The sequence below is a fragment of the Nerophis lumbriciformis genome, linkage group LG22 (genome assembly GCF_033978685.3).
Source record: "Nerophis lumbriciformis linkage group LG22, RoL_Nlum_v2.1, whole genome shotgun sequence".
NCBI classification, from domain to species: Eukaryota; Metazoa; Chordata; class Actinopteri; order Syngnathiformes; family Syngnathidae; genus Nerophis; species Nerophis lumbriciformis.
The window spans coordinates 15,228,906-15,252,229 of NC_084569.2; the positions used below are offsets into that span (position 1 = coordinate 15,228,906).

The 23,324-nt window shown below is 41.8% G+C and overlaps 1 protein-coding gene across 2 annotated transcripts in view; it reads left to right on the plus strand.

Moving 5' to 3' along the window:
- prkar1b (protein kinase, cAMP-dependent, regulatory, type I, beta) overlaps positions 1-23,324 on the plus strand; it is a 104,701-nt gene that overhangs the window by 13,486 nt on the left and 67,891 nt on the right. The window contains exons 1-3 of one of the 2 annotated variants that reach the window (XM_061974165.2): positions 4,002-4,213; positions 6,728-6,898; positions 10,401-10,492. In XM_061974165.2, the coding sequence (XP_061830149.1) occupies positions 4,211-4,213; positions 6,728-6,898; positions 10,401-10,492 (266 nt within the window). In that variant the 5' untranslated portion in view covers positions 4,002-4,210. Of the gene's footprint in view, positions 1-4,001; positions 4,214-6,727; positions 6,899-10,400; positions 10,493-23,324 lie in introns of those variants that run through there. The other variant, XM_061974164.2, reaches the window with a different exon arrangement.

A 23,324-nucleotide genomic window follows, 5' to 3' on the forward strand; every position in this document is an offset into this window, starting at 1 on the left:
ACAATCTTGCAAGTGATGTTTTCTTTGTAAAATCTAGCATCTTTGTACCGGTATCTTTTAGAATGTTATTGAAGACTGCTCGGGTTTAGAGAGTAGCTGAAAATGAGCTTCCCCTACTTGAAAGACCACCAGCCGTAATTGGTCCAGGTTCATATAGGAAGGCATCTGGGTCTGGACTATACTGCGGTCCACAAGTTTGTGACCACTGTTTAAAAGCATTAAGTCAACGGGTACACATAGTGACCTGGGTTTACACCTCTTCCTCCTCCTTATAGCCGCACTCTGGGGCTGTTCAGGTAAAATATTAGACCTCACCGGTGGTCCTCTCTTAAGTTTTTTTATTATCAGCTGTTTGTTATGTACCTCCTTTACTATTATGTGCTGTGTGCAAGTCACAAACAGCACAGAGGTGGCAGAGAAAATCCAGAAGCGGAAGAAAAACATCCAAATATTTAAGCAGAGGGTTATTTTGCCCGAGCAGCAGTCAGTCACTGTCACATTCAAACATAGAACTACAGGAGTCGACCTTCGCTGGGAAGCTGGAGAACTAAGAATGTTGACTATTGTACTGCAAGTAATTTGGAGCATGCACTTTTTGTCATTATGTATTTTTCTAAAACAAATACACCAGAAAATAGTCGTATACGAAATTCCATTGGACAATGTGTGTGTCTTTGTGCAGCCCACAGAGACGGGTAAATGTAATTTCATAGCCAGGAGGTTGGTGCCACATGAAACACACGCACATAGACCCTCCCCAACCCCCCAAAAATACAGCAGACTCTGTATCCATTGTGGTGCTGTAATGGGTTGGAACAGAGTGATGAGTAGACGAACTCCATGCTTCATTACCTGTGTGCTTTTGTATAGAGAGCTGTGTTGTTGGGTTTGCGCTCTCAGTGGAGAGTGAACTGTACATCAGTTCACTGCTGAAGGTAACAGCTGATGATTGTTTCTTATTCGCTCTTATGTGAAATTGACTTAATGGAAGAGGGTGGTTGTTCTTTTCGCTGATGGGTAGGTTGCCCCTCCTGTAGGTTGTTTGAAAGATTCACAGTTGTGTATTGTTGATATTTAGATGAAAGTTTGTTAGAACTTTTGCCAGTTACAAATTTGGTCTGGAATGAACAAAACAAACGAGGCCCATTTTTAATGTGACTCATCAGTCGTAAATGAGTTGAAATTGGAGCGGTTGATGGCTTAATAGCTATGATGTTAGATGCAGCTTTTGTGCCTGTGTTTGATTGCATTTGTGTAGTCTATTGTCCCGGACTCCATTATTTTGGATTAATCTCTGACCTGCCTTCACTCTCTCTCTCTGTAATGGCGGACTCATTTTTGTAACGATGTTGATGCATGGGTCCTTGTCTGTTCTGTCTTCCTCTCTCACTGGCTTTCTGCCACTGGTGAGGACTGTGGGACTGGATGTGTAAAATGGGAAGCACTACATCAGGGATATTCAACTAAATAGTTTTGGGGGCCACATTATCAGAAAGCTAAGGACCGAGGGGGTGGAACTTCTCCCTTCAATATCAGTCTGATTTTGTACACTGCAAAAAGTCAGTGTTCAAAAACAAGAAAAAAAAAAATAAAAATTAGGGGTATTTTATTTGAACTAAGCAAAATTATCTGCCAATAGAACAAGACAATTCGGCTTGTCAAGACTTTCCAAAACAAGTAAAATTAGCTAACCTCAATGAACCCAAAAATACCTTAAAATAAGTATATTCTCACTAATAACAAGTGCACTTCTCTTGGTAGAAAAAAAGAGACCTTTTTGCTCAATATGTTGAAAACTATTCTTAAATTAAGTAAATGCTAGTGCCATTATCTTGACATAATGATATGCGCTCGGCATTACATTTCTTGAAACCAGCAAACTTACACTAAAAACTAGTTTATTTTTCTTAATGGAAAGTCAACAAGGCAACCGCTTGTTACTCTTGGGGTCTCCTAGCCGCTCAGGCAAATCATATGGTCTAAAGATGCATTTTTCCATCGATAACATGACATCATCGCGCCAAGTGCGCGTTTTTTCAGTCAATTAGTGCGCATATATACAGCCCGGACCCCGGCCAAATTTTTTTTAAATTGTAATTTTGAAGAATTTATCTGAATGTGCATGAACTATTTCTGTTCAAAATTGTTTGAAATGTTAAATGTTTAAATATTAACTGTCAGTTTACTGTACTGTGCCAACTGTACTACTATATGAGTACGTATTTTCTATTGTTTCATTGAAAATAAAACAGCAAAGTCCATTTGGCTGTCATTTGTTTTAATTATGAGACACATTTGTGTCAAAATCACGATTTGTTTTTCATGCTTGAATTAAGAAATTATTACTTTAAAAAAGTAGTTTTATACTTGTGAGTGTTGATGACACAGCTTTGCATCAGTTGATATTCTAGTTTCAAGCATGTTTTACTCAATATAGGTCATAAAATCTCAGCAACAAGCTGTAATATCTTACTGAGATAATTTAGGACCAAAACCCTTGAAACAAGTAAAACACTCTAACATAAAATCTGCTTAGTGAGAAGAATGATCTTATCAGACAGAAAATAAGCAAATATCACCCTTATTTGAGATATTTAATCTTACTTAGATTTCAGTTTTTGCAGTGTATTTCCGCAAAACTAGCGTCATTTACAGTAGATATTTGCTTTTGTCAAATGTCTTGATAAATCACACTGCGTGTGCTAAATAATTGCATTTGCATTTTCTCCTCCCAGTATTGAGGGTGTTCTGATAATTGACATATATTCTGCGTATTCATGAAGACAGCGACACTAAATAGATTGTGTTTCCTATTTTGCTCACTTAATCTTTTTTTTCTTCTACAATTAAAACACTTCCTTGTGGTCTACATAACATGTTATGGTGGTTCGTTGCTCAACAATTTGCATAGATTATGTTTTACAGACAGTTTTCAAGCTGCTTTCTTACGGTCCCCTGAGGATGCGCCGTTTTGTGGGCGGTGTTTACGTGGCTCCACTTCAATTGTGTCTTCTCCCCGCCATCTTTGTTTTACTTTTATGCGATTACATAGCGAGTCTACAGACGGATACGTTTGAACTATACGCTACTTTGTATTAGAAATGGCAACAACGGAGGATGCATGTGCATGGACGAGCCAGTCTGCCCCACAACAAGAGGATAGCAAAAATTAAGGAGCTTATTGGCTACAGCGTTGGATTACAACGGCAGACCCACGCAAAGCATTTTGGGTACATTTTTACCATATATACGCTAATGTCACCAATAGGAAAAACGTCACCAAATGAGCAAAATTCCAAATGTCTCGTTTTACCGGAAGTATGAAAGAAAGCAAGATTGTTTTATAAATAGCTCCTAAATACCTCCACGGGTTGATTTCGAAACGTGAGCTTTGACTACTGTTTATTAAACAAGGCAAAATGCCGTAAACATTTTTTACAACGCCTCGAGGCTGCGAAAATTCCTCAAATATATTTTGTAATCGAATTACTCAAGTTACTCGAGGAATCGTTTCAGCTCTATATGAGATTACGTTGTGGTTTTCCTCTCTCAAAACTCCCTGCATTTGGTGCATCACATTTGGTCACAACTGAAGTCCACTTTGAGAGGAGTTACTTTCATTCTGTGCAATGAATCACTGCGGACATGCAAGAGAGAGAGATGACGAGACAATCTGTCAACAGGCGTCACAAGTTGTGGGTGTCCAAATGTTTGTGTGTGTGTGAGGGATCGACTGTTGCTTCCTGCTCAGACTCAGCATCAACGAGGCAGGATGCTCACAGTGCCTGCGTTGTCATAGTGACAGAGGGGAAGCGAGATGAGCTCGCTGATTGCACCACCTGATTGTGTGTTTGTGAGAGAGTGACAAGGAGAGAGAGAGAGACAGAGAGAGAGAGAGAGAGAGAGAGAGAGAGGGAGAGGGAGAGAGAGAGAGAAAGTGGGTAGGCATTTTTTTGCTGTGATCACTGTTTTCATCAGTAGTCCTGAGCCGCTGTGTCTTGGGGGATTGAAGGCGTCGCGTTTGAACACTCTCTTCAAAATTCGATTCTCTGCTTATGCACACTAAACTAACTAACTAGGCGGTGGCATGGCGCCATGCATGAGATGGCGACATGTGCGTGTTGGTACCCTTGCACGCTTTGACCCGCTCCTACTGTGATGTGAGCGACTTGATGCCGGGAGCCTTTTGACAACAGGGGCCCCTCCTGCCATGGTAAATACCTCCGCAAACTCACTTAGCCTCCTGATGTTAATTTGTGTCGCGTTGAGCCTTTCTCTCCATGCATAGGAACTTGTTGCAAGGTGGGGACGCGTGTGACTACTATACCGCCTAAAGTTTTTATGAGAATGTTACCTGGTTGCACACTTTGCTACCATGTACTCTGCTGTTCTGCTTGCATGTTGTTGTTGAACTCAGGCTCGCTTATTCCCTTCTAGCTGGCGGTTTATCCTCAGGCAAACACTGCCTGAGCAAAAAATGTGTGAGCTGCATGGTCACAATGTTTTATATAGTCAGGAGTCAAGTATCACTGTAACCTCAGGACGTAATGGACGAAAAAAGGTGGCTAAAAGAAGGCAAATTGAAAAAAGTTTTTCGATCAAGTCTGTTTTTGCACATTTTTGTTCCCACATCAGTGTTCGGGCACTTGCTGCATCACAATGATGGCACAATCGAAGCACATTGCTTTGAGCAAGAAGTGCTGATCTATGAGGTTTACGTCTTCACTCTCAGAAGTATTGATATTTGCTATTGTGTGAGCAGAGAGCCTTGAGTCAATATGCAAGTAGAAGGAAAACTTGAATTCAAACTACTAACACATTTTTTACGATCTCAAGTGTTGACACTAGTCTGGTCTCATCAAATCAAAATATACCCAACATATAATAATTTGTTATGTAGGTAGAAATGGGCAGCATGTGCGTAACTACTAAAGTGATTTATGCTAGACATTTAATAGAGGGAATGCAAATGTGTAATTTTACGTCTAGTGAAACATCTTATGCCTATATCATTAGTACACATAGACTAATGATAATTAAAAAGAGAATGCAAGTTCTCTTTGAAGGGTTAAAGCTAGAACTCTACGGTGGATTATTTTTGAAGTTCCTCAGATTGTCACAGTGTGGTACTGAAATAATTATGAAAAGAAAATTCCATTATGTTTTTCACATCACTTGATATGACAATGACACAATGACATTTGTGGTACCCACGAGAGGTTGTGCTCAAATTGCTTTGAAAAAACATGCTGTGATATACTGACATCCTCCAAATGGTATGAATATTAGACAAATGATCAATGACTTATAATAAATTAATTGTTAAGTCCCGCCCGTGCACCTGTAAAGTGCACATGTTGGCAGCAATCTATTTCAACCAATCTCACTCATGTGTTTGTCAGTACCCGAAATGTGTACACTGAGTTTTGCACCGATTTGGCTACATACCAAAGTTACACAGAGCGTTTTGTGAAGCGCATTAAGCTGAGCGAGAAATTTCAAGTCAGTAAGCTGATAACAGCCCCCGCCATGGTGTGTTAGAAAACTAAGAACACTGGCAAAACACAGTAAGTAAGCAAGTAATTTTATTTATAAAGCGCTTTTCACAGATAAAGTCACAAAGCGCTGTACAAAACATAGGTGAAATAAAACAACAATTCAATTTAAAACAACAGAGGCAACATCAAAAAAGTGTGCAAAGTGGATTAAAATGATAGTTAAAAGGCGCATTAACTAAAAGCTTTACTAAAAAGAGATGTTTTCAAATGTTTCTTAAACGTTTAAACTCAGTCAAGATCACGGATGGACTGGTGCAAATTGTTCCAGAGTCTGGGAGCTATAGCCCGGAATGCCTGGTCTCCACAGGTTTTAAAACAAGTTTTTGGGAGCTTTAGAAGACCCTGTCCGTAAGACCGGAGGCTGCGCCCTGAAGAGTCGGGGCATAGCAAGTCAGTGATGTACTGAGGGGCCCCACCATGCATCGCACGGAATGTCAGGACTAAAATCTTAAACTCAATGCGTAATTTAACTGGAAGCCAATGAAGACTGGATAAAACGGGGGTGATATGGGCTGTTCTGGGTGCACCGGTCAAAAGTCTGGCAGCCACATTTTGTACAGTCTGAAGTCTCTTTAGTCGTTGACTTGTTGAAGAGAGTGAAAAGAGAACTGCAATAGTCAATGCGAGGTGAAATGTGTGGTGCATGTCTTGTACATCCAATCAACAACATGGTATCTGGTGTCAAATTTTCACATCAGTCCATGTTGTTGTCAGTGTTCGTTATGGTTACAGTTTTCAATTGTCTGTTTGGTTCCAGGCAGGTGTGTTTGCATGTGGGGCAGAGAAGCCCTTTAGCAGCATTTTAGCAAATGACCATTCTGTCGCCCTGCACTCTCCTATATTAGCGTGCCTGCATGCTAATGTGTTAATCAAATTTGCGATCTATAATTCAGCACCTGCAGAGTGTTCAGTGGTTGAAATAACATTCAGCCAGATGTGTCATGCCTCCCACTTCATGTATTTAATCGTCCACATCACTAAGAGCCAAATACAGACCACTCAGGACTTTTGTCAGTTTGGATTTCATCACATGATCGAATTGTTTGACCTGGTGAAGAATCAACTTTATGCTAAGATTGTGTTAATGTTCTTACATTCGTTTTTTCCCCACACAATCAACTTCTTTATGGCTGTTCACAAGATTGTCGCTCATTGTCCATCTCTCACAGGAAGAATGCAAGCAGATCATGGCGCGCCAAAAATCTAACAGCCAGTCAGACTCGCACGACGATGAGGTCTCTCCTCCGCCGCCTAACCCGGTTGTCAAGGCCCGCCATCGCCGCGGAGGGGTCAGCGCTGAGGTCTGCACTGAAGAGGATGCCGTCAGTTACGTGCGCAAGGTGAGCAGGCATAACTACTTGTTGTCATTACCTTTCTAGTCTGGTGCAATCATATACCAGAGAGTATTAGGGCAACAATGAAAAAACATTTTAATAATAAAGTTGTCATATTACAAGCTTCAATGTCTAACTATGGCACAGTAACGGTAGTGTTAAGGCCCTGATGTAATTTTTGTAGCATGGTTACTTTTCTGTATTACCACTTCAGTTTGATAAACTTAGTATTTCAGTCTCATAAGTTTAAAAGAATAGAATGTTGTGTTTTCATAACTTAGTTTTCATTACTTCAAACTTTTTCTAAAAAAAAACAACAGTTTTTGTATATTGCTTACTATAACATTTCTACGTCGTTCTTGTAATTTTGTGACTCGACCAACTCCCAGCCCAAAAAAAACACCACCTTTTTTATTCCCATAACGTTATGACTTGAATCTTGTTCCTTTATTAAATCTGTTTGTCTTAAAAATGAAAAAAGAAAGAAAAGTGTTTCTCTTAAAGGTGCTGTTTGCAACTTCCTCACAGTAACATTTTTCAAAGCAAAAAATAGAACAAGAACACCTTGTATTTTTTCTCTAGCTTATGTTGCCATTAGTGGTTTAACAGAATACATTTGTTTGACAATTGTATAGATTTTTCACAATTACAAAGTTTATGTAATACATTTTTTTACCGGCCCAAATTAAATGATTGTTTTTTACGGCGGTCACTCACCCTGTCTCGCCAACACATACGCTTAGGGAGTGCGTGCTCAAGTACATAAGCAGTCCAAGAGAAGCAACGAACAATTTGAAGCCATGTTGTTGTGATGATAGAATGCACATTCATGACAGCTAACGCTAGCTATCCAAATTGCTGTTATCAGCTAACACACCGAAAGCTAATGCGTGTTACGTATGTACGTAATTACGTCATTATGTACGAGAAACTGTAAGAGGGCGGGATATATTGTGTAAAATACATTGGAAAGTTGGTGCCCTCTAGGAATCATACCCGTTATTATCTAATAATGGCATCATAGCATTTACCCGTCCAGTCTAGGGTTGTACGGTATACCGGTATTGGTATAGTACCGCGATACTAATGAATCATATTCGGTACTATACCGCCTCTAAAAAATACCGGTCCACCACCCCCCCGGCGCCTCGTCGTCACGTCATTGCTGGTTTCTGAGCAGACGAGCGTGTTCGGTAGCGCACAATCACGGAGTACTTACAAGCAGACACAGTGTGCAGACAGAAAAGGGAGAACGGACGTATTTTGGCTTAAAAACTAACGATAAAGGTGATGCTTTAAGACATGGCTAGCTAGCTAGCGGCTAAAGTCCAGCCGCAGCCGGCAGTGTTTGAGCTACTTCCAAATCACTAATCCTCGCCTCCATGGCGACAAATAAAGTACGTTTCTTACAAGTATCATTCCTGCAGGACGAGGAATAGCTAAACATGCTTTACTACACACCGAAGCTCACCGGTGTCAAAATGTAAACAAACGCCATTGGTGGATCTACACCTAACATCCACTGTAATGATACCAGTACAGGAGCGCATCTAGTTGATACTACTATGATGACGTCAATATTTTTTGGCATCACAACATCTTCTTTCGTTTATTTTTTTACTTATATTATGTTTATAAAGTCAGGAATAATGTCCCTGGACACATGAGGACTTTGAATATGACCAATGTATGATCCTGTAACTACTTGGTATCGATTGATACCCAAATTTGTGGTATCATCCAAAACTATGATTAAAAAACAGAAGAATAAGTGATTATTACATTTTATCAGGAGTGCAGATAGAACATGTTAAGGGAGTAAGTAAGCAGATATTAACAGTAAATGAACAAGTAGATTAATAATTCATTTTCTACCACTTGTCCTTAATAATTTTGACAAAATAATAGATTGATAAATGACACAATATGTTCCTGCATATGTCAGCGAACTAAATTAGGAGCCTTTGTTTGCTTACTTACTACTAAAAGACAAGTTGTCTTGTATGTTCACTATTTTATTTAAGGACAAACTTGCAATAAGAAACATATGTTTAATGTACCGTAAGATTTTTTGTTAAAATAAAGACAATAATGCAATTTTTTGTGGTTCCCATTATTTAGAAAATTATTGAAAAGTACCGAAAAGTATCGAAATAATTTTGGTAACTGTACCAAAATATTGCTATCGGGACAAACAGTAGTGCAGTCACAATCACATCAGCAGGTCATTTGTGTTTGTGTGCTTCAGTAGTGTCAGCCTGCTCACATGCATTTGTGTTTATAACCACACGCCGCCATGCACACCTGTCATACAAACAAACCCGCCACTCGACTTAAACCATATTTTCTTGTAATGCAACTTCCTATAACGGAGGTACACACAAAGGTGCTTACCGTAAATATGCGTGCAATCATTTAGAAGGCCATGATAAAATTACATTGAATCATGCACCTGGGGATAGGCTGATTGGCAACACTAAATCGGCCCTAGTTTATGAATGTGAGTGTGAATGTTGTCTGTCTATCTGTGTTGGCCCAGCGATGAGGTGGCGACTTGTCCAGGGTGTACCCCGCCTTCTGCCCGAATGCCGCTGAGATAGGCTCCAGCACCCCCCGCGACCCCAAAAGGGACAAGCGGTAGAAAATGGATGGATGGATGGCACTTCATGCACTAAATAGAGGCCAAAAGTGTTTACTTGCTGACCATTTTCCACGTCATTAGATATGTATTTGTTGTTATGCGACAGATATTGCAGTTATACTGTTATATAATCTACATTTTGATGTGACTATGTGGTTTTCCTTTTGTGTTCATTCACCCTCTTTAATGATAACAAATGATTCTGAGAGCGACAAAGAGTCTTTTAGACGTCGTGAAGCATCATTCAGTCTGTTGACTCTACATTATAACAATCCCTCACAAGTCCCCAATTTCCCAGCCTGTTTTCTTATTCTGTTCTCAGACGGATGCTTCCTCTCATCATTCCTATTTGATCTTTGTGTGCATGTTGCACTCAGTGCTGCGTGGTCGTCTTCATGTGGCGACATCTGTTGCTTTAACTTCTATACAGCTCATACCCACCACTACAACCGCCACCGTCATCATCTTGTAGTAACAAAAACACGTATATCTTTTACTTACTCATCTAAGGGCTTGATTTCTCATCTGGCATGCTTTTTTGGACACACATTTGAGTATTGATGTGGCTATTTGAACTCGCATGCGGACACCACACAGTGAGCGAGACATGAAAATGCAATTTTATGAATGAGTTCAGCTCTCATATTCGAGAGCTGTGCTTTATTTTGAGGGCAGGCCACTTGAACAGATGGGCTTTCCCCAAAATACAGAAACACATGCTGGGTATTCCTATCTGCTCAGGACAGTACTCTACTCTTTAATTATTTCACTAAATCCATTTATGACCACAGTGCCTACTACACATTTTTGTTGGTTTAATTCATGTGTCCACCTGCCACGTCTGTGATCATTGCTTTGCCTTAACAGGTGATCCCAAAGGACTACAAGACCATGACCGCTTTGGCGAAGGCCATCTCCAAGAATGTTCTGTTTGCTCATCTAGACGACAATGAGAGGAGGTACATTTTTGTGTTATACTATTTTGCCAAACGTATTGAGATACAACTCTTTACAAAAAAGCAATCGACAGGGCACAGGTGTCAAACTCAAAGTCAGGTGTCCAGATATCGTCTGCCACATCACACAATTTAAGTGTCCTGTGAAAGCCAACATAGGCTTTTATATTTGACAGAAAAAAAATTCCATCCATCCACCTTCTTCCGCTTATCCAAGGTCGGGTTGTGGGGGCAGCAGCTTAAGCAGAGAAGGCCAGACTCTCCTCTCCCCAGCCACCTCGTCCAGCTTCTCCCGGGGGATCCCGGGTGATCCCGGGAGAAGACATAGTCTCCCCAACGTATCCTGGGTCTTACCTGTGGCCTCCTACCGGTCGGACGTGCCCTAAACCCCCCCCCCAGGGAGGTGTATGGGAGACATCCTGACCAGATGCCTGAACCACCTCATCTGGCTCCTCTCGATGTGGAGGAGCAGCGGCTTTACTCTGAGCTCCTCCCAAATGACAGAGCTTCTCACCCGATCTCCAAGGGAGAGTTCCGCCACCCGACGGAGGAAACTAATTTCGATCTTGTTCCTTTGGTAATAACCCACAGCTCATGACCATAGGTGAGGATGGGAACATAGATCTACAGGTGAATTGAGAGCTTTGCCTTACGGCTCAGCTCCTTCTTTATCCCAAAGGATCGATACAGTGTTCGCATTACAGCAGACGCCGCACCAATCCACCTGTTGATCTCACAATCCATTCTTGCCTCACTCGTGAACAAGACTCCGAGGTACTTGAACTCCTCCACTTGGAGAAATGTCTCCGCCCCAACCCGGAGATGGCACTCCACCCTTTTCCGGGCGAGAACTATGGTCTCGGACTTGAAGGTGTTGATTCTCATCACAGTTGCTTCACACTCAGCTACAAACCTATCCAGTGAGAGCTGAACATCCTGGCCTGATAAAGCCATCAGAACCACATCATCTACAAAAAGCAGAGGACTAATCCTGCAGCCACCAAACCGGATCCCTTCAACACCCTGACTGTGCCTGGCGCAGTCCAACCCTCACTGAAAATGGGTTCGACTTACTGCCGGCAATGCGGACCAAGCTCTGACACCAATCATACAGGGAGCGGAGTGTCACAATCAGACCCATACCCCATACTTTCTGAGCATTCCCCACAGGATATCTCGAGGGACACGGTCGAGTGAAGGCCTTCTCTAGGTCCACAAAGCACATGTAGACTGGTTGGGCAAACTCCCATGCACCCTCAAGGACCCTGCCGAGAGTATAGAGGTGGCCCACACTACTCCTCCTGAATCCGAGGTTCGACTATCTGGCGTAGCCTTCTCTCCAGTACACCTGAATAGACCTTGTCCGGGGGCTTCTATGCCCCTGGTAGGGTCTCCCAAGACAAACAGGTCCTAGGTGACAAAGAGCAGCTTGAAGACATCTATGAAGAAGAAAAAACGAAGACTCAGATTTCCCTCGCCCGGACGTGGGTCACCGGGGCCCCCCTGTGGAGCCAGGCCGAAGGTGGGGCTCCATAGCGAGCGCCTGGTGGCCGGGCCTCTGCCCATTGGGTCCGGCTGGGCACAGCCCGGAGAGGCAATGTGGGTCCCCCCTCCAATGGGCTCACCACTCTTAGGAGGGGGCATATAGGTCGGGTGCAGTGTGAGCTGGGCGGAAGCTGAAGGCAGGGCACTTGGAAGTTTGATCCTCCGCTACATAAGCTAGCTCTTGGGACATGGAATGTCACCTCGCTGGGGGAGAAGGCGCCTGAGCTGGTGCGCGAGGTGGAGAAGTTCCGGCTAGATATAGTCGGACTCACTTCAACGCACAACAAGGGCTTTTGAGAAGGGCTGGACTCTCTTCCACTCTGGCGTTGCATGCAGTGAGAAGCAACGAGCCCCCCCGGCTCAAAGCCTGCACGTTGGATTTTAAGCTCCTCTGTGGCAATGCCCCGGAGTTCCTTAAGGCTCTAGATACTGTGGGGCTGTCTTGGTTGACAAGACTCTGCAACATTGCGTGGACATCGGGGGTGGTACCTCTGGATTGGCAGACCGGGGTCGTGGTTCCTCTCTTTAAGAAAGGGAACCAGAGGATGTGTTCCATTTATCGTGGGATCACACTCCTGAGCCTTACTTGTATGGTCTATTCAGGTGTACTGGAGAGGAGGCTACGTCGGATAGTCGAACCTCGGATTCAGGAGGAGCAATGTGGTTTTTGTCATGGTCGTGGAACTGTGGACGAGCTCTATACTCTCAGCAGTGTCCTTGAGGGTGCATGGGAGTTTCCCCAACCAGTGGAGAAGGCATTCGACCGTGTCCCTCTGGAAGTTCTGTGGGGAGTGCTCAGAGAGTATGGGGTATTGAATTGTCTGTTTGTGGCGGTCAGCTCCCTGTATGATCGGTGTCAGAGCTTGGTCCGTATTGCCGGCAGTAAGTCAGACCCGTTTTCAGTGAGAGTTGGACTCCGCCAGGGCTGCCCTTTGTAACCGATTCTGTTCATAACTTTTATGGACACAATTTCTAGGCGCAGTCAGGGCCTTGAGAAGATCCGGTTTGGTCTTTGGTCTCTGCTTAGGTCTCTGCTTTTTGCAGATGATGTGATCCTGATGGCTTCATCAGGCCAGGATCTTCAGCTCTCACTGGATAGGTTTGTAGCCGAGTGTGAAGCGACTGGGATGAGAATCAGCATCTACAAGTCCGAGTCTATGGTTCTCCCCCGGAAAAGGGTGTATCATCACCGGGTTGAGGAAGAGATATTGCCCTAAGTGGAGGAATTCAAATACCTCGGAGTCTTTTTCACAAGTGAGGGAAGAGTGGATCGTGAGCTCGACAGGCGGATTGGTGCGATGTCTGCAGTAATGCGGACACTGTATCGATTCGTTGTGGTAAAGAAGGAGCTGATCCGGAAGGCAAAGCTCTCATTTTACCTGTCGATCTACGTTCCCATCCTCACCTGTAGTCATGAGCTCTAGGTTATGACCGAAAGGACAAGATCACGGGTACAAGCAGCCCAAATAAGTTTCCTCCGTCGGATGGCGGGGCTCATCCTTAGAGATAGGGTGAGAAGCTCTGTCATCCGAGCTCAAAGTAACGCCGTTGCTCCTCCACATCGAGCTCACGACCTACCGATCTCAGGGCGGACACTCTAACCACAAGGCCACTGAGTATATATATATATATATATATGCATACAGTATATATATATACACACACACAAATACAGTATATATATATATATATATATATATATATATATATATATATATATATATATATATATATATATATATATATATATATATATATATATATATATATATACAGGTATATATGTATATGTATATATAAATATGTGTATATAATGTATATATATATAAACACACTTCCTTGTGGCCTACATAATATTAATTGGATATGCTTTCGTGTAAATTTTGCATACTTTTTTCTCCACGGTCACATTACCTGCTTTCTGAGTCTGTCTGAAAACAGTTTTTGTGTGGCAGGTGTTCCCTTTACATTGCAAAATAAAACCATCCACGCCTCAATGTGTTTAAAAATATATCTTAAAGACCAACATTTGTTTTTATGTTGTATTGTTTAACAGTCATAAAAGAGGAAAATCATCATAGGTCCCCTTTAGCTTATTATTTATTGGCATTGCCATTGATAAATCAGAATTAATTGCATATAGGTCAAAATGTTTTATCTTTAACAAGTGTACCTTAGACAGATAATTTTAAAAATGTAATACTATTACTACTAACTTACTAACAAGGTACAGTACAAGTTGTTTGCTTTATGCAAATATTTGTTTATTAAACAGTATGCTTTTTTAAGCAGCTTTTTTTAATAACACATCACTGCCAGAGTGAGACTCATTTTCAGCTATGGAGTTTGATGCCTCAGAGTTGCCCACTTTAGTTCATGACCAACCTATTTTATTAAAATAATGTAGTTACAACAACAACAACAACTACAATATAATTTCCAAATGAGGGCATTGTAGGTTTTTTTGAACGTGAGTTTAGGTACAAATTTTCCAAATATCCAAACTTTAGAAATGAAAGTTTCCCATAACTCCACCTGTGGTCACATCAGAGTGCCATGCTTTACTTTTTTTAAATTCTCGCCTTTTCAGCACCATCCTTGAACTTTTTACGGTCCATTTGTCTGTTTGCACTTGCTCTCACTTGCATGAGCCTGACTGACGTGAGTTCAAGGTAATGGCCTGCATGCTGCGTGTCAATACAGCTGCCCGCTTGTGGATGGGGTTCCATCAGATTTTCCCGCACTTACAGTGTGGGCAGACGGTCACACATGATATGCACACTTAAATCACGCATTAAAAAATTGTGTCGTTAAAGAAAAGTTAACTCATTATTATCGCGTTGACTTTGACAGCCCTAGTTTCACAATTATTTTGTGGATGCACTATGTTTTTAGCTTGTGGTAAACATTTTGGGTATATCCTTTTCCTTTCCAGTATGTCCAAAGAAAGGGCCACAAAGGCATGACTAGATGGGTTTGGTATGGAAACACTTGAGAGAACCCTGACTAAAACAGATTGCGAGCCAGGCTCTCTTGTCCATCAATGACCTCACATATCCTGGATGATGAGCCAAAAATTCCCAAAGACTAATTGTTAGAAGTCTTCCCAGACAAGTGTAACTGTTACTTGTGGTTAGTTTCTGACTGTATGGCTGTATGTAATGGCCATATGTGCAAGTACTCTTTTACTCTATTGTTAATGGAGAAGTTCACAATAAATATTCCAGTTTTTTGCCAGGTGGCCACTGTGTGCCAGTGTTGCCTGCTGAAGAAGTGTCTCATGTCTGTAGTCCCACAGCACATGAGGGGTCGGGGGTGAAGGATTAGACATGGACAGATGTGGCAGGGGAGGTGAGCGACGAAGCCTGATATATCTGTGTTATACTGTGTTGTGTTGGTGGTTGCGATGGTAACCCATTTGGATGCCAGCATTATGGATTTGGGTAGCAGTACACAGACACAGCTCTTCATAGTTGGGGGATTGGCCTCCATTCCCCCTGTTTTAATCCAGTTTCCTACCATTCAGTTTTCCTTTACACACACCCCTCATATTTCCCAGATATCCAGTGATGTCTGCTTCTGGCTCTCACAAGGCAAGAGGGGGGTGCTGGGAAAGAAAATCTTAAAGGTGGCTTGCAGGCGGGCAAGACTGCCAGCCGGAATCATGTTTCATTGGCGGGGATAATCCATTATACCCCTAGGAGAGGAAAACACCGGAGCTATCCTGTTGGCTAAAGCCTGCAAGAACAAAACCCAAAACACAATTTTTCCAGTCTTTCATCAGCTGACAATTTATTGCTCTTTTTTGGCACAGGCATGCAGGCCTCTGATTGCACGTCAGTGCCTCTGAAGCAGCCCACAGAGGACTGTAACATGTGATAGATCGGGACAGTCTGAAAAAACATGCACTTGGGTGGTTGATGTAGCAGATTACAGTTACACAGGGAAACAATGTGGCAGTGGACCGTAAACCATCAGGTCTCAATATGGCCAGCCTTCTTGGCATGCAGGGATATGTAATGGCTGTCCTGTTTGCTGTCGCGCTATTCACTGCTAGCATTAGCCACTTCAATACACAATAGTTTAATTGTTGCTGGATTTGTCATACAAACACATGGTGGCAAGTTGGTTATGACGTCTCGGTCTCAGTGGCTTTTACAGTCCGCCACTTTCTTGTCTGGTTTACCTCCCATACTGGTTGACTGGTGGCTGGTTTGTAATGTTTTGGTACTTTAAACTCCAAGAAACAGAAACGTGTTGATTTATAGTGAGCAAAACGGAGAACTCGTTATCAGAACGGCCACAATGGTAGGAGAAGTTGGAAATATAATCATTAAGCACTTGCTTTGTGATTTATCAAGCCTAAAACTGTTCTGTGGCCACTGTTTTGCATTTAGCTTTCCTGAAATGTGCGTGTAAACTGGCACAGTTACACACAAATGGCCTTGCCGCAGTCAGAGGGATGTAAACGCTGCAATATTACAGACGATGGAGAATTACTCTTCCATGATCGTTCCAACAATGAACATAATTCTGCCAGAAATAAAAATTACATACCAACGACAAACACAAAGATGATAAGCCTTTATTATTATCAACATATTTTATCAGTTGATTTTACATTTACCGGAATTATCGATGTCATAATTGCCATTATCAGTCAATAATTATCCTCTACTGATATTATTGTGCATCCCTAATAGGAGATATATTATCAATATAACTCGTATACATGAAAACAATTCTTGCAACATGCATTTTTTTGCCTTTTGAGTTATTCCAGTGCACAATTGCAGTTATTGCCGATGTTGTGGCTAAAACATCTTGTTCAATAGGTTCTCTTTTCTATATTGAAATTATATATTGCAGAAAGGGTGGTACAGATTATAGATATGTGCTACATGTTCAACAATATTGCAAAACAGCACAGGTTGGGAAGTATGGTAACATGAGCGTGGAGGGAAATTAGTGTCTCCATGGTGAAAGCTGGTACATAATATGCAAAATCCTCATTTAAATATGGCAGCCTGCACCACTTTAGTCTTAGTAGATCGCCCGCAACACGCCCACTAATAGTACACACTATTGTATATTTTCCACACAATATTTAACACTTATTTGGATCTTAGGAGATCAGGCCCCACAAGTTGTCTCATTTATCCAATCTGTTTAGTCTCAGACATGCATGCAGTATTTCATCAGTGGCAACAGTAATGTCCATCACTGACAGTGCAAATCGGCACTGTGGTTAGCTTTGAAGCAGGAAGTTTTGCTTGCTGATTCCTTCCGTGGTTTGCCATCGATGACGTGTGAAGTTTTTTGGCTAGTGAAGATGTGCCAGAGCTGTCAAGGCCTGACGCACATTAGCAGATGGAGGTTGACTATACGGTCCACTCACTTCTGCTGCTATTACTCCTACTCACTTTCTCTCTTGTCATTTGTTACAACAGCCCTATAAGGGAGGGGTTTAACTTTTACAAGGACCCATGGTCATTTCCGTCAAACTTCTGATGGACTGATGTAAAAAAATATAAGAAAAGAGGTGCCCTCCACTGCAAAATGCTTGCAGTACATTCGAAAGTTTGCACCCTGTAGGTGGTCATGTAATTGTTACAAACAGCCACTAAACAGTGATGTTTGTGTGGATTAGTAATCTAAATCAGTAATTCTCAAACTATGGTATGTGTACCACTAGTGGTACGCGGGCTCCACCGAGTGGTACGCCAAAGAAACAATTGATTAATGTACACTGTTTTATTTTCCTATATTCAAACACAATGACATTTCAAACTGTGTGTAATGTTACAGTGGCCTAAAATATTAAATTTGCTTGTCAAATAAAACATCTGCCTTGTTTTTAATGAATACGTACATGTGCTATGCTACTGTATTTAAATTTTCAGTGGTACATGGGGAGCCAAGTTTTTTCTGAGGTGGTTCTTGGTGAAAAAACTTGTGATCGAGGTGAAACCAAATGACTGGTGGCCCAATACCTATCATAAAGCACGTGTGAAAAAGTGGCTGATAAAAACAATAAACGCAACTGAGACTTGCACACACTAAAAATATCAACAATTGTTGAGACAATGACTTGACCTTGTCACTGAGCCGATGGTCACAATGTTGCTGCTGGGCGAACCTCCTCCCTTATTAGCCGGCATATTGACCTCATAATTATATGCCCACACAAACTCAGTAGATAAGCCAGGGACAGGTGTTTGAGTTGACATTGGCTACTACGTTTACTCCCTTACTGTAACTGCACTGCAACCAAAATTACTTTATTATCAGGTGATATTGTCAATTTAATCTGTGGAAAAACAACTTTGTTTCTTACTGGACTGAGAACTTTGCAGGCAAAAGCCATCTTGCTTTCCACCACACTTTTATTTGTATTCATCAACCTAAATCCCTTCACCCAACAAAATGCACATCTCCTTAAAATGATGCCCCACTTACATGGTAATGGTAGTGATTTAATTTATTTCAGACATGCATAAAACCGTCACATTAAATAACATCACATGGTTACACTTGCAAAGAAGCATGTAGAATATAGCAAAGGCATATATTTAATCCTGCCTCCTCTCAGAAATTACTTGTAGTTTGTTAACTTTCTTATTTATAAGCCCATTTTCTTGTATGTGGTAAACAACAATAACCGTACTCAACCCTGTTTTGTTTTTCTTCCATTTCCAAACCTTGCATATTATAGTTGCCACTATCAGTATAACAAGTAACACTATGCAATTTAACTATATGGGCTAAGCAAAACAACAGGGAAAGGAACCACGAGGGGGAGGTGCTTCCCTCATCCCGTCCACTTAAATCCTCTAATTAACAAGCGGAGTAATGAGTTGATGAAGTGACTGATTAGTTGACCTCTCACCCCGAAACCCTGACCTCTGCATCTTCTCCACTAGCCCCTGCTGACAGACGGGGAACATCTTCAGTGCACCGGCACACAGAGTGTGTACGTGTACATGTGAATGTGTGTGTGCGTGCGGGAGTGAGTGTGTGATTGGAGGTGTAAGGCAAGAACAATAAATAAATCATCAAGCGATAGAAAACTAAGACAAACAAACAGTAGCAGAGGGGGAAAAACCCGAGACAGATCGGCTCTATCTTGTGTTACAGCGGAAGTTTATTTAAAAAGGACGGTGTGAAAGGACAAAACAACAAAGAGGAGGACGAGAGCGATATATCAAATAAACCCTTTTACCATTATCACATATCAGATCAGCCTCGATATCCAATTTCAGAATCGGGTAACTTTTAAATTCATCAGTCTTGTGTTTCTGTGTTTTATATTGTAGATTTAACACACAGCTGGATCACTGTGTGTTGTCACCATGTAGCAACCTCTAGGACAGGGGTTAGCAACCCAAAATGTTGAAAGAGCCATATTGGACCAAAAAAAAAAAAAAAATCTGTCTGGAGCCGCAAAAAATCTGAAGCCTTATATAGGTGTTATGATGAAGGCAACACATGACATAAGTGTCTATATTAGCTATATTAGCCTACTATCAAAATGAGTATGTGTCGCAGGCTGAAGCAAATCTTCGTTGACAGAAATGTTGAAATGTAATATTTATTCTACACATTTTTGCAACATTGGAAAACATTACTAAAACGGAGGCTTTTCAGAGGGTGTGATAACTCCTGGAAATTACTGGCTCAGAATGGCCAAAGGTAAAGATGTGTGTGTTCAAGTTAAAGGAAACTACAAATAAAATTACCTCAAATATACCTAAAATACAAGGCATAATGATGCATTATGTACATACAGCTAGCATAAAAAGCACGTTAGCATCAATTAGCCAGTGACCAAATATGTCTGATTCGCACTCCACACAAGTCAATAACATCAACAAAGCTCACCTTTGTGGATTCACGCACAGCATAAAACGTTTGATGGACAAATAGAGACAAAGAAGGAGTGGCATAAAACACGTCTTTCTGTGGCAGCATCAAGAAAAGTTGTGCATGTAAAAAAAATCTACGGTGCGTTCAAGGACTTCCAAAATTAGGACAAAACGGCGCGCAAAAACTCTCATTAGGTGAAGCATGTTTAATGTAAAAAGTGGGATTTCTAACAATTAGGAAGGTTTGTGTCATGTTTGTCCTCCTACAGAAACCATATTAAAACAGAAAATATATTTTTTTCGTCATCTTTATCCATTTTCATACATTTTTGAAAAAGCTCAAGGGAGCCGCTAGGGCGGTGCTAAAGAGCCGCGCGTTGCCGACCCCCGCTCTAGGGGGTGTTTTTGCCACACATAGATTATGCATAACCTCAGTCATTGTTTTAGATTAAAAAAAGAACATCATTCATTCAAAATTTACCTTTGTAGTAAATTTCCTTGTCAATTTAGTGTGTGCATTTTCCTATTGTTGGAAGGAGCTGGTTTGTCTATCATGTCTTCAGGAGTAGAATGTTTAACAGCCTCTATGATTTGTATTTTATATCCGGCCAATAGCGTCATTTCACTGCATAAACAATTTAGCAGGTTTTGTGTTGTTAAGTCTTGTTTGTATTTCTTGTCAAAATACCGATTGCCTCGTTGAGTCTTTGTGTGTTCTTACTGAAAGCCCGGTGGTCTTCTTTTCCACCCTTTTTTTTTTTCAAGAAGTCTCGCCATGCGCCTTTCTCTTGCTGTCATTCTACCTCCCTCAGTCATGCAGCTTCATTCACGCGTCTACGTCCACGCTCGCATCCAGTCCCTCCCCCCACATTTATGTGTAGTCCTTTTCTCTCCGTCCCCTGCATGGCTTTGTGCTGCAGCCACAATGCCAGGGGCCAGGCGATGAGGTCACTCTCCACAGGAGAGCTGCAGGCCTGAGTGAACCGCGACCATCCCCATCACCAGTGCGACACGCAGAACAGGCCGAGCGTTCTCACCTCCCCCAGCCTCTTTGCCTCGTTTCAAGACATCACCTTAACACCCTTGCAAACTCTCATAACACGCACACAGTAATTTGTTTGCGAGGTCATACCAGCCAGGCTGCCTTCTTCCCAGACACACATGCATACAAGTGCACACACGTATGCACACAGATGGAAACTTTTGTCCTCTCGCATACCCATTGCAGTGTTTCAACCTGTCCCCGGTCGCCTCTTCCGCCCCGCAGACTTATTTCCCCCTCATTCACTCCATTCTAAGTCTAAGTCTCCATCCAGTACTTTAGACCGTGGTGAGTCATGGAGCAATACTAGCGTCTGAGGTACCGCTTAGAATCCGGGTTTCCCTCTCAAATGTACCCCAGAGTCTCACTGTGCGGTAGTAATTCCAGCAAAAATTAGTCAGTACTGCATTCTCATATGCTTATGTGATTAATGCATTTGGGTTCACTGCGGGTGCATATTTTAAGATAGAATGCTTATTATAGAATGATTGTATTTGTATTTCTCTCTCACTCCAATATTTTAAAAAAAGCACAAAAAAAACTTTTTAACCACCAATTTAGCTATTGGAATACTCTCAATTGACAACCTGTTGTTATATTACTTTATAATAAACATCTTGTCGTAATTTAATGCCTCCTCAGAAAAAAATAACAAGTGGTACACGCTATAGTTAACTGTATTTAACTTTTCTAGTGATGGTGTGGAAGCTTTAGTAATGAACAATTTGTTCCACATCCATCTGCATTATTTATTGTCTCCAAGCGTCAATGATACACAGCTGCTAATGAGGTAGTTACACATGTAATTCTTTTTGTAACAAGGAAGTAACACTTTTCCATGGACCTCAGAATGGATGGTTGCACAATGCATCAATGGACATCAGTGTGTCTAGCTCCCTCCTTTCACAAGGATGTGTACAACTAAACCCTTTCTCTAATGAATGCCTGGTACTGTCAACAGTTGAGTAAATAAACGCCCCTGGCTACTCATCTGCTGCATTTATGAATATTCAAAATGCCAGGAGCTAGAAAAAGGCTACCAGAAAATGTGTAATAAATATCTGGACCCAAATCCTTGAAACCGTTGCCGAGCTAAGAGAAAATATTAATCTAAATGCGTACAAAATAAGCCACATAGGATAGGGCCTGATCTATCCATCCATCCATTTTCTACCGCTTATTCCCTTTGGGGTCGCGTGGGGCGCTGGAGCCTATCTCAGCTACAATCGGGCGGAAGGCGGGGTACACCCTGGACAAGTCGCCACCTCATCGCAGGGCCAAGGGCCTGATCTACTAAGATTCAATTACCACACGCTAAACAGGAAACTACAAAATTGAGTGTCATCTCACGGCATTCAATCGATCGCTAGTGGACTGTTTGGTTTGTCTTAGAAGACGTTTCACCTCTCATCCGAGTAAGCTTTATCAGTTCATGCTCATAGACTTAGACCGGTCAGATCTAGTCTGCATTTACAATTGATAACTGGTGTAGACTGCACATTCATGTCACATTGCTCCTACCTGTGGCCTAATGCGATGTTTTGAAACATGCAGAAGACATGTACAATTTTTTCTGAGCATTTTATAAGCAGTTCTACGTCCATCTGCAATGTAACCCACCTTTTTAGCGAGCTGAAGGTGCGCTCATGGTAGATGCTGGCAGTAACTGCGAGCGTGCATTGGAATGTTCCAGATGCAAGAAAATGCATATTGCCAGAAGTTCTTTTCATATGTATGAAAAAAATGCCAGCAGACACCAAAACACATCAAATGAATTGGTTATTTACCAGACTCTTAAAGGCTCTGCGATGAGGTGGCGACTTCTCCAGGGTGTACTCTGCCTTCCGCCCGAATGCAGCTGGGATAGGCTCCAGCCACCCCCGTGACCCCGAGAGGGACAAGCGGTAAAAAATGGATGGATGGATGGACGGACCAGCCTCTTGAAAAGGAACTGCAATTTTTTTTGTATTTTACTTTATCTTATTAGTTATGCGCTTTGTGTCAGCGTCCTGGTGGCCATGGTCTGATGACCTCCTGGTGCAGATGGCTCCCGTGATAGTGTTTACGCACATGTCTCCTCTGTACTCAGCTTTGCATTAATTTGTTCATATAGTTGCATATGTGTGTGTGTGTGTTTGTGTTTGGTATCTGTGTCCGTGTGTGCGTATGTGATAATGCGGGATCTGGGTCATCGGGGTATTGTTTTTAACTTTGTAAAGCACTTTGCGTTGCATTTCTTTTATGTATGAAAAACGTTTTATAAATAAAGTTTGATTTGATTAAAAAAAGGTGGCCGCAAACTACCGTATTTTTCGGACTATAAGTCGCAGATTTTTTCATAGCTTGGCCGGGGGTGCGACTTATATTCAGGAGCGACTTATGT